Raw genomic sequence first — 12,406 nt, 5'->3', positions numbered from 1 at the left:
AAAACAATAGCGGTAGAGTGCTTTATGTTCGTCGCTTTATAAGGCCTGAAACGTCCATCAAAATGTGTTGCATACTGAGGTTACGCTTTACGTTTATTCAGTTGTTTGTATTTTACTCTGTATATAACGTTTAAAAAATTTACTTGCACCAAGACTTTTTTCCCTAATACATTGTAAACAACATCCTAAATCGGCCGACAATACAATATATGGTTCATAATTTCTTTAGTGCCTGGCTGTGGTTGAGCGCGCGTAACCGCTGAGGCGAATATAGATTGCGACGCTGTGAATCACTCAACTGTTTGTTTTAACTGCATACCTTGATAGACAATTTCAACGACCGCTTGAATTGCCGTACGTAAATCGAAGATCGGGAACAAGGGCATCGACAGGTTGGAATCTTTCGAGTAAGCTGGAGGAATAGGATTCTTGATCACGAAACTGGATTGCGATTGTGTTATCTCAAGCTCTTCCTGTCTCATTTGTTCCTTGAAAAAGTAGCATATAACGAATGACGAAGGATGATGGAGTAGGATATGAGTCTATTTTGTCGATTGTAATATTACTTATAATTTTATAGAACAAACTTCTATGCGAGGTATGGTTCAAATTAGCACCGTTTAAATGATAAAACAGTCTACAACAGATTTGACAGTCATGGCAGTTTGATCATTTACTATAATACTGGTGTTGTGGAGTACCATCTAATTATAATGTTTCCTTTACTTTGCTGTTAATCTAAATTTAGGCGCTATTAAATGCCAACTAACAGTGACCAGCTGGGTTGACAAATTATTTCAGTGAGGCAAAACTTCATTTTAAACAAGCGTATGCAATTTGCTTTTGACGACATAATACAATTATCACACATACTGCAATCCGATACCTGCATCGATGCAATGGTTTCGTTCAGGGCGAATTTCTGGGAAGGGTCGTACCAAGAGGTTATATTCAGTTGTTTGGAGAAGTTGCCGACGAAGATAGTGTTGGTATTCGACCTTCCGTCGTCGAAACCGTACAGCTTTGCACAAGATTCAAGTAGTATGATATGCATCAACAATTTGCCATACAAGCCCCCGATAGTGCCGGCCAACGAGCTTCTATGCGCATCCAATCGCTTTCTTGCGTATTCGTATATCGCCAACCAGCTCCTTGTTTCGAGTTCTTCCAACGAATCATAGGGTTTTGCTTCTAGTTGAAGCGGGTCTTCGTCTATTTCATCACTTTCGGCAAGTTCCTCCAAGAGCAGGGCCATTTTATTCGTAGGTTTCTCGTCCGTAAACTGAAAGAGAATCTTCCAGAGTTGCGCTGCTCGCAGCAGTTCCTGCATTGGAAAATAAGCCTGATCGGTCTGAGTCAATAAATAAACCTTTAACTTTAAACGCATTGACAGACCATTACAGCATTATTGCTTAGGGAGGTTTAAAACATTACGACCCGATACTCTGTAGAATGGCAACGAAATGCAGCTAACATCTGTACAACTCTTCACAACCAATGATTGCCTAATCCCTACAAATAATTATGTAATTACTCCAAACCTTTCTATCTTCCTTTGACGCTGGCATCTCGACGTTCGAAAATACATCCCGGACAAGTGGAATGGAGAAGCGCTCCAACGGAAGTAGAATGTTGGCTGAAATGTCGTAAAAAGAACCACTTCCAATCGGAGTTGGATAGGAAGGCAGTTCGTTGATGTTTGTAAGGTTTACGGTTCCTCCAATCTATACGAACGTTACAACCGGATTTAATTTCGGCTGTCACTTTGGTAAAGGTTCGAGTTAAATGCAATCAAATTACGCTTACGAACCTAAAAGCAATACTACAAAGTGCTGACGTATTGTAAAACGCAATGTGTGTTTTCAATAAATCATATTGGGCATTAGTTTTATTATTTTGAGAAGTACCATAGAACTAAATTATGTAAATTACATTTAGTTGTTAGCTTGAATGTTTTTATGGTTAGCTCCAAATATCATCGGATTGTGGATAAACCTTTTTTAAAAGTATCTGTTTTGAGCCTCGATCTTTATATGATTTTAAATTAAATTAGAAACGTCATCCGAAATGATAAACGTTTAAAGTAAAACTCTTGTGAATGCATTCCAAAATTGGAATGTTATAGGTACGAAAAAATGTATAACTTTAAGCCCGTATGCACACCGCATTCAGCATATTGGCCGCCAGGGACATATGTAGCATTTCTTCACTAAAGATTGACTTGAGTCGTCGCGCAATTTCATAGTTTCTTGCGGCTTCCGTCTTGAGACTCAGCCACGCCGTGAAGTAAGGGGGGATGGTTGCAAGTTCAAGCATGACGATTTTTTGGATAAGGGCCTTCAATTCAACTATGCCTTCCTTGACGGTATCGGTGCTGCATTCTCCTGACGGGTTTGAAACAAAACGATTAATGGTCGTTTTACTGCTTACGAAATACTATTACAGTTTATATCAATTTTTTTAAATATGGCTTTCAATCCGATTTCGACATTTTAAACAAAATTTAATGAAGCAAAATTTGGAGCAATCTGTTATGTGTTATACTATTTCTGAATCACATGTTTGCATTATATTCGGTTATGAGAATGCTATGCATCTATGAAAGCACTTTAGCAGGGTAAAGGTTGGGTTGAGTAAAATACCACTCCCCCAGTGGTTGCCAATATTTTTCTTTGTTCCGAAAAATTTCGAAAGTTTCAAACAATGCAAATCTGGCAACCCAGGCCTCATCTAATAAAGAGGAAATTCAGGAATTTGTTTTTTGGGATTTAAAGTTGTTTCAAGATGACGTCCGAAATTAACGTAGTTTAACTTGGCAAACTTTTTAATTAAAGGAGACGTGGCCTACGTCAAAACATCGAGGTGTTTTAGCAAACTAGCTGCTAGCTCCCAAAGCTGCATGCTTTTACAAATAAAACGTATAATTTTTCGCCAAGCTCAAAAGTCATATTATGCATTTATCCTGTTAAACTTGGTAGTTTAAGAGGTGTTAATTGAGAAAGGGTTATGTAGCAAGATATTTAATAAAAAAGCGGTAAAACTGAGCTGCAGACGAATCACTATTATAGACGAAATACAAAACGAAAAACATATACTACAAAAGAAAATATTACTGCACACAACCTGTCCACATCATTTTTCACGCTGATACAAAGATGATACTCATTATTTACGAGACTCCAGATAGTTCTAGTCCTAGGCTTTACGAAAAGCTAAAGCGGGAAAAAGTGACTTCAGTTTATTAGACGTAAAATACCTTATATGTGGTAAACTGATATACGTTGTGTAAAGTAGGTAACCAAGTCACATTCAGTTCGGTAATTTTAACTATATGTATAACAACTGGGTAAACTAATATTCTGTTTATAGGAAGAATAGGTTAATATCCTATAAAATAGGTTATTTCTGTTTGAAAAACTTAAAACAAAGCATTTTTGTAGGGTACGAGTCGTACCACCTACAGTCTTTGTTGGTGTATTGTGTATATAAAATCACCCCGCAACTTACACGTGTTGAATCCAACTTATTGGAATATGTTTGTTGACAAATTGCAAATATAAGGTAACAACTCTATGTCAAGCGTGACGTTCACCACTTTCTTAATATTCATCATTTGTTTTTAACTTTGTCTATAATAAACTTTAAGGTTTTTTTTGTATTTTGACAAGAGAACCAAAAGAATAAGCAGAGACTCATAACTTGGGAAACACTGTCATATCATATAAACACTAAAATTAAACCAGTACTAAATTTTTTGTTTTGATTTAAACCCACTTTATTTAGGCAGAAAATTGTATAGGATATTAGGATAATTAATAAGTATTGGTATTAAAATGAACTATAAATTTAAACTTCGAACGTGGAATTAAATATCATTAGGTATATTTATGTTGCTAGAACTATTTTTGATGTACAAACCGCGTGTTTTATTTCGTGTGTCAAACTGCATTCCGCATTGCATCCAATTCCAAATGAGCTTCTGCTTACTAAGGGACAAGTCCCTCGTGGCTGGCATGTATCTAACAGGACAGTAGTCGTTGTAAGAAATAAAAAAATAAATACATTTGCGACTTCACCACAGTATTTGTTCACATGGCTGTCAGAATTTCGTTTCACAAATACTTTAGAATAACTACCAAAAGTTGAATTACTATACATTATACACAATTTCTATCGATTGGAGTTTGAAATAATACTGTTGCTACCAGACTTTATATTGTTCAAAAACAGCTCCCTTGGTAATTATATTTCTTTACGTTTCAGCCACATATTCAAATCGCCTTTTTCATTGTGAATGACGTCGAACGCTAGTAATACAATATCTGGCAAATTACAAAGGAAAAAGAAAGAAAAACGCGAACAACTTCGAGAAAAAATAATTACCATAGGAACTGTTTTTGGATTAATAAAAATCATGCGTTTATTTTGTAGCAGGGGTTCTTAACCATTTTTCCCTTATTACCCATTTTGGTCCAGATCAAGGTCCCATTACCCAAAATGTAATTTTATTCATTTTGCTATTTTACCATACTAAAAATATAAAACAGTGTTATTTAACAAATTATAGCTCGCTCATCTCAACACTAGCTCTAAATGCACACTTATAGCCACTGTGAACTACTCCAAATAACTACTAAGAATACCTTCAAAAATAAACACTAACAGAAAACTGATAATGAAAAAATAACTAGGCTAGCCTGCTTAGCGATACAAGAAAATCTTACTATTACGTCACATAAATATAAACTACGTAAACCGGCCCCAAAAATTAATTATCACTATGACAAAACAATTGTAAAAATGATAAAATATCCTTGTGCTTGTTTCAAAAGGACTCAAAACATCAAAAAAAAGTGCAAGTAATAAAGCAACTTACCACTTAAGGCCCGTTTACACTACAGCTGCACTGAGCTGCGCTGGGCGTAATTTGCATTTAAATTCTATTGTGGCAAGCGTTTCACGCTTTGCTAAAGCGTTTCACGCTTTGCTAAACTCAAGCCCTGTGCAGCTGAAAAAAAAAATACGATTTGGAGCGATTTCCACGCTTTGCTAAACTCAAGCCCAGTGCAGCTATAGAAAAACATTACGTTTTGTCGCGATTTTTACGCCCAGCGCAGCTCACTGCAGCTGTAGTGAAAACAATTCCACGCCCAGTGCAGCTCAGCTCCGCTCAGTGCAGCTGTAGTGTAAACGGGCCTTTAGGCACTTACAGCTGTGACATTGTTTGTTACAACCATAATTCTAAATATTCTGGTTGAGCTGATTACCCACCTGCTATCCTGAAATTACCCACATGTGGGTAATTTACCCAAGGTTAAGAACCACTGTTTTATAGCAAGTAATCGCTTACCGTGGATGAGAAAAATCTAGATCAAACATGGCAGTCTTTATGAGTCGCGCTTTCTGTTTTACCTCCCCGTACGCATGTAAGTCAATAATTCCGTTTCGCCACATTACAGGATACAGGTTGTAGTATTGCTCAAATATACCTAAAGCCATTATAGGGATTTAAAATAAAAAATAAAACATTATTTATTCAATTCATTTCACAAACATGCAACAACATATATTAAAAACATAATTGTAAAAACGTTGTTTATTTATGTTAACGGTATATATTTGCAATTTTTTTAGGAAGAATTATTAGATTTTTATGAATAGGCAATAAAACACTTATCGTTGTTGATTGGATTAACCTCACTCTTTAAATTGCCTTAATGTAAAATGAAGCCAATAGCTACAGGATATTCTTTTTGAGGATAATAATATATTTCTTTGGATCAATAACAGTTAAGCTAACGAAAACTATTAACTTCACCTGATATGTCAAGCCATCCCGGGCAATCTGGCACCTCGACTTCGCTAAATGCTCGAACCTGCGTCAATTGATTATCCAGACCGATTTTGCAATCGGTGGCACCATCGGGATTGCAAAAGTTCACGGTTTCGCCTAATATATCATACCTGCAAAAATACCCCCAATTAAAAGGTGGATCTTATAACAAATATAGAAAAATAACTTGGCGAGTCGCTTTATACTGGGTATCACCATAACTATATTAATTCGAAATTAATATTGGTAACACCGACGCAAAATTGAGTGCACGAATAATACAACACCCACACATAGAACAACAACAGGTCATGACGCCCCCCGATAGGACGCAAAACTATGTTGTTAAAAAGTTTCCATAGCAAATTTTTGAAGTTCAAGTAATCATTTTGGCAAACTTTAAAAAAAATCTTTTTAGCTGTAGACCACCTATCAAACACCATATTTTTATTACTTTTGTTTTTTGATGAGTAGTAAATTATTATAGGACAGTACAGGTGAATCGGGAGCAGAACATAAAATCGTTTTACTGTGATAGAGCATTTATAAACTTGAAATTATAGTAACAAATTGTAAAATCCAATTTATTGTTGTCTAACTTTTACATTTTTTAACGAAATCCAAGATATGCGAAATCACGAGTATAATTATGCCGCACTATCTTGCGCGTCATCACTACACCTTTCAATACTAGATAAAATCGCTCTCACTTCAGTTTGGTGTACAACGAGTAGACCTGACCGTCGATGCCGCAACCGTTACTGCCAGGATCGCTCACGAGAGACACCGTGTGGGAGTTTATGCCAGATGCTCCGGTCCACGAATTATCACTACTGATGCGAATTGATTCCGCGGGCACTGCTGTCCGACTGAATGAATAATTGACACAAGGTTAATTCTGAAGGGATGTGTTTTTTTACTGTGTAGAGTTCGCCGTAATTAAGCAGCCTAACTAAACAAACAATATTTTGCAATAAAAATAATTAGGGAGAAAACTACAACAATTATTATAACAAACCAAAAATAATACACTGTTTTTTGTTGGTTGGTTTTATCAAAATGTCGAAACAGTTTTAAAATATCTCATGACAAAAATCCTAATATCTAGATTTGTCGATATTTGTTGGTCAGTCGGTATGTCTACAACAATTTGAGCAGTGTAAAAAGGCGCTCCTTATCTCAAGCGAAAGGCGTCGGGATAATTTATTTTCTCCGTGAAAGAAAAAAATGGCTCTATTTCTGAGAGAAAGGTGGAGTAATACTCTTAAAAGTAATCTTTTTTTTACTTTTAAACGGTCACGGTTTAAAATAATTTGCTTCTTACCGTATGTTTAGCAACGCCAAGTTAATAGGCAGACATAGCTTTAACAATACCAATACACAAAACCTTGCTGATTTGCAGAAAGTTTATCAAATTATTTCATTGTTGTGCTTTAAGTTACTGCCTAATAGTCACTAAATGGCATTTTCCCACATGCACAGAATTAATTCCTAACGTTGTGTTTTTCGGCCCTTTTTCGACTTTGCGCACTGTACCATTACTGATGTCTCAAAACACAATATAAAATAGTACATATTTTTTGTTAAAAGAAGTATTATTTTGGGGTTCTAGTTTGTGACATTTTGGTAAAACCCTCAATGGTGTTCGGTTGGTACACGATAAATAAATAAATACAGATAGGCAGGATTGCAAAACGTGCTTACTTGTCCATTGTTGTCGTGCTATCACTCCTATAATATCTAGCTTGTTTGTAAGTTCGACGAAAAACCTTAACTTACTACGTGCAACCTTCGAATCCACAATCACAAATTTCTTTTCCCGGTAGTAATCCCATGGAAAGATGGACATTTTTTAATGGTTTGCCGTACTTTGAAGCGAATGTTTTGTATACGACGCTTTGATTGACGTTTAATCGTTGAATAACCGAACTGAAGACGCCAACGTTCATGCCATACTTCGGTTCTTCGACAAGTATCCTGAAGAAACTAAAATAAAACGTTACTCTGGTAGCGATTCTTGTTAAGGATGCCCGACGATGTACCGATATATCGACCATATGTAACCCATTTTGATTGATCATTGATACAGAGTATTTTGCATTTTTATTTATGCTATGCCGATTCTGACTCAAAAGTGTTTCTGGTCAATTATTTCATTAGATGCCAGAAGCTTTACCAACGTAAATGCATCGATTTTTAAAGAAAAAACACGTTCATAATTCCTAGATATATACATTGTTGTTGATGTGTAACATTTACAATAGATCTAGCTAAGCAAAGATATGTGTTTTTTTTGGAAAAGGTCTTGGATTGACTGACCACCCTTAGTGTAAAACCTTGCATTGGTTGTATGACTATAATTTATAAGTTTTTACATATCTCTAGATGTTTTGCTATCGATTGCGTATTTCACCTGTGACTGCGACGCTTAGCTTTTTGCAATATCGTCAGCCTGTGATTTTCAAGCAAGCGAAAAACGCTGGAAGGCAAATGCGAAAGGCTAACGTCCAGAATTCCGCCTTTTAGCCAGTACCAGTCTCCCTTGGCGTCCAGGTAACTCGTAGTGAGCTTTTGTAGAATGTAGTAGGTATCTCCAGCTGCAGACACCACTGAGTTGTAGCACACATAGGTGGCGTATAAATATGGAAATCTAGCAAACGTATATTTTGATCAACAAAGATCTGATGGTTTCGTACGCCTTTCATATTTCAGCGGTAAAGAATATGAAAGTGTATCAGTCCAAATTTGGGTTGGTCGTTATCTTAATAAGAAAATATATTTATTGGACAACTCATTTTATCAAAATCTAAGATTTATAAAAGTAGAACTAGAGAAACATTAGAATAACCGCCACTGAAAAGAAAATATTTGTAAGTATAAAATAAGAAAATATAATTTGAAATAAAATATAAAAGCCTTTCTATTACACTATTATGAAGTAACTTTACCGGCATTGGACCTTAACAGCTAGAAAAACCCCCTTCGACTTAGGTTTGCCATTGTCGTACGCGAGCAACGCCCCTCCCATGTCAATGCAAACAATTTTCTTATGTTTGTAAAGGTAAAACGGTGTCTGCACAGCATCTCCAAACGGCATCATAAGCCGTGATGCCATCGCTTCAAGTGAGTCGTCGCCAGAAGTCAGACCTGTACAAAAAAACATTTTTTTTAAATAAATGTAATCTAGTCCCGCGCTGCACTTATTTCCATTCAAGTTGTTTAACCCATTTATGGATCGATACATGACTTGTCAATTTACTTCTTAAATTAGATAATACTTGGTTCTACATTCGGTAAGGAGTATTGAGATTGAGGGCCAAAAGCATTTTCTGCGGAGTCAGAGTCGGACTCGGGAGTCGATCGAGTAAGACCTTGTAAAGCTACCCGAGTCCCGAGTCCGACATGCGCATGCGCAGTACCGAATTTTAAAACTCATATGGCCGTCAAATGGAAATTGTAAAAGTGTTATAGCAAATGGTGAAATATTTTCCAACCATGTTTTGTGAGTGAATAAATTATACGACACCCCTATATAGGTGGATTGCTGAAAATCAATGTTATTTTAGTTACTGTCCTGAGTCCGGGCCTGACTCAGGACTTGACAAAATCGCACATTTGACCGGAGTCGGACTCGGGACTCGTGTTTATTTTTTCGGCCGAAGTCGGACTCGGGAGTCGGACTCGAGTTATTTTTAACCGACTCCGCAGCCCTGGGTTAAACACCTGTAACTTTTTTCTTCTGAAATAATAGTGTTAATGTATTGCACGCTAAGCCTCTATCCCAGTGGTTTCCACGTTTTTTGGGCTCGCCTCACACGAAAAAAATCTTTAATATTTCGCGGCACACTTTTAACAGAAAAACAATATAGAAACTTTTCAGCCGCTCTTAACACACGACAAACTACATGTAAATGTCTCAATATGAATAGTTTGTAATAAATAGTGCGTATTTAAGTCAAAAATGCTTGCGTGTATGCCTACAAAAACTACATTTTCCAATTTTAAAAAAGGTTCGCGGCACACTTTACAATCTCTCGAGGCACACTATTGTGCCGCGGCACGCAGTTTGGGATTTACTGCTCTATCCCATAGAAGCAAAAAATTATTCAACAAATTTTAGTACTAGAGATTACCTAGCATCTATAATAGTTCTACTTATTCCACGAGAAACTCAAATAGTTATATATATGTCTTAGGTGTAAGGCAAACATTCATCTTTTTTTCTTACCTATGGTTCCTGACACATTGCCAGAGCGGGCTATCTGATTAAAATGGTCGATCACCATCGTAATGCTAAGACTCGTGGCATTATGAAATAGCCGCTTGTGAAATTCACTGTACCAAGTGATGTTGCGTAGAACGCTGGAAAAAGTAATGCATGTCGTAATATTATTGCAAAAAAACACAAAGTATGTTGCGCAATTGTTGCCAAAAAATTCATCTTAAACATATGTGTTTATTGGAATAAGTTCTATATTTACGTACAGCCATATTAAAAAAAAAATTCTAGCATTGAAAGGGAATTTTTCAACTGATTTAGTAGCACTGACGGTGGAAGTGAATCTACACAATAATTTTATTAGGCTGGATGTGTTCCAAAACAACACAAAAATGAAAAAAATAAACATGCAGACAAATGTTTTGGAGAACTTAAAACAATAGTAACGATTCTGTTAATCATAGTGTTAGTGATTGCGTTTACTAATTTCATTTTATTTTTAAAGGTTTGTTAACTGTTTTTTCAAATGTTATTTGAACCATATGACACTGTGAATTTTACTTGATCTTGTTATTGCTGAAACAACCTGTTACGCTAGTGTGTAACTCCATTGCTTAAGAAGTGGTTTATGCGCACCCCAGCGGGTCTGTAAGAACGTTTTAACCGTCCACGCAACATTTTTTTAATAATTTGACAGATAATATATATAAAAAGGGCAGCGCAAGATAAAAGTATCAAAAACCGCGCTTTATACCGCCCAGGGTGTTTAGGGTAATGCTCTACGCATGCTTAATGTAATAATCATTCTTACCTTTTAAAACGCGCCAGGTTGCAAAACGAGTATCCTTTGGTGAATTTATCAACCACCCGCTTGCACCTACTTCCTTCCACCTGATTGCAGGCCGGTTTATACCGTCCTTCCAACACCCCCGGGATCTGTATGGTTAGTCCCCAAACCTCGCAAGCGATCTGCTCATATGGGTGAGGGGTAACCATCTGGGCCCTTTCAGCCTCTGCAAAAATAAGATCGTAAAGCGGTAAACTTTTCCAATGAGCAAAGAAATAAAAATAGTAGACTATGTATCAATCCATCTCATAATCCTTCAACAAAACATAGACCATGTAAAGACACTTCTCAAACTTATCATGGCAGTTTATACATAATCGATTCAAAGTTCAATAACATGTGACCAATAAGATTAGGGTTACTTAATTGCGTAACATAGTTTCCGTCAGGCTTAACATGAGAGCGCAACTACATAATGCTTTTGCAGCCCACGACTCAGTCGCAATTTTCAAAAAGTTGTTTTTACCTCGCAGAACACTTTTGGTTATAGGTGCCTTTGTGCTGCAACTGTTGGGGCTTGTGCAAATTGAAGTGATGCGAGTTCCAACGAAGTAGAAGTGACCGCTGCCCATCGCATTCCAGTTGTCTTGCTGGTTTTCGTAAGAGGTGAAATTCGCGTGGTTCTGGTTTTAATTATGCAGCTTGTGAAAGTTTCATTTTTCTAATTCCAACATGTTAGAGTTTTTGTGCAATTTTCTTTCCACATTTGAAGGTGCGATGATGTGTTTCATATACTCTCTATATTGTAAGAGTCGGTTTCCGTAATGATGTTCATGTATATCACCTTGATGTGCAGTGAGAAAAGTTATTTCTCACTTCCACCAACTGGTCGAAGAAAGGAAACCTTATGCATTTTACGTCTTTTATTTATTTAGTAAAAAACTTAATAAAAGTTGTATTTAAATCTCATTAAATTGTATTCGTTAAACAGTTTTTCCCTTTAATGTTTATTAACAGGTTCTGAAATGTTAGAAACGCTGATGATATGACAACTCAATAAATGGTACGTGAGTATAGTGAAGTTCGTAAAGTACTAGTTTAAAATCAAAATCTAACTTTTGAAAGTTGCCGCTGGTTGTAACGTGATATTGCGGTGCTGGTAAAATGCCTGTTGTCGTAGTTGCACGCTATGTTGTTCAGGGTGCTTACATCCGCCACAAACTTGCCACTGAAGTGGAGTCGCGGCCACGAAAGGTAACCTGGGATAGTTGGCAGCGTTTGTTAACGACGCGAGAAAACACGAGAAAAAAACACACACATGATGACAGGTAAAAACACACAGATAAATAAATCAGTGTACGTTTTGGTTCAACCTTTGTGCATAACAGTGGTTCGGAAATTGTATGTTGCGGCACACCAAGTTACTCACGATAGCTTTTTGCCGCGCATTTTTAAGTTAGTAAAATATCCTTTAAGTATTACAAATATCCAAGTCGACATACATGGCATATTTGAATACGCCTATCGATTACATAACTGATATTATTATGTTATTTACACATTCTTT

The 12,406-nt window shown here is 36.5% G+C and overlaps 1 protein-coding gene across 1 annotated transcript in view; it reads right to left on the bottom strand.

Annotated features, from left to right (window-relative positions):
• Nucleotides 1-11,483, bottom strand: part of LOC146133226 (uncharacterized) — a 12,770-nt gene extending 1,287 nt beyond the window's left edge. Inside the window, exons 1-14 of the mRNA XM_083397687.1 lie at nucleotides 11,366-11,483; nucleotides 10,864-11,065; nucleotides 10,062-10,195; nucleotides 8,782-8,980; nucleotides 8,247-8,483; nucleotides 7,613-7,819; nucleotides 6,544-6,702; nucleotides 5,819-5,964; nucleotides 5,351-5,489; nucleotides 3,919-4,019; nucleotides 2,164-2,384; nucleotides 1,542-1,724; nucleotides 887-1,351; nucleotides 320-488 (exon numbers count right to left, since the gene is read on the bottom strand). Coding sequence (XP_083253813.1) covers nucleotides 320-488; nucleotides 887-1,351; nucleotides 1,542-1,724; nucleotides 2,164-2,384; nucleotides 3,919-4,019; nucleotides 5,351-5,489; nucleotides 5,819-5,964; nucleotides 6,544-6,702; nucleotides 7,613-7,819; nucleotides 8,247-8,483; nucleotides 8,782-8,980; nucleotides 10,062-10,195; nucleotides 10,864-11,065; nucleotides 11,366-11,471 — 2,668 coding nt within the window. The 5' untranslated portion in view covers nucleotides 11,472-11,483. The remainder of the gene's footprint in view (nucleotides 1-319; nucleotides 489-886; nucleotides 1,352-1,541; nucleotides 1,725-2,163; nucleotides 2,385-3,918; nucleotides 4,020-5,350; nucleotides 5,490-5,818; nucleotides 5,965-6,543; nucleotides 6,703-7,612; nucleotides 7,820-8,246; nucleotides 8,484-8,781; nucleotides 8,981-10,061; nucleotides 10,196-10,863; nucleotides 11,066-11,365) is intronic.
• Between the last annotated feature and the right edge of the window lie 923 nt (nucleotides 11,484-12,406).

The sequence above is a fragment of the Ascidiella aspersa genome, chromosome 9 (genome assembly GCF_963924565.1).
Source record: "Ascidiella aspersa chromosome 9, kaAscAspe10.2, whole genome shotgun sequence".
NCBI lineage: Eukaryota > Metazoa > Chordata > Ascidiacea > Phlebobranchia > Ascidiidae > Ascidiella > Ascidiella aspersa.
Note: the sequence above shows the minus strand (reverse complement) of the source record. Positions and strands in the feature narration are given on the sequence as shown.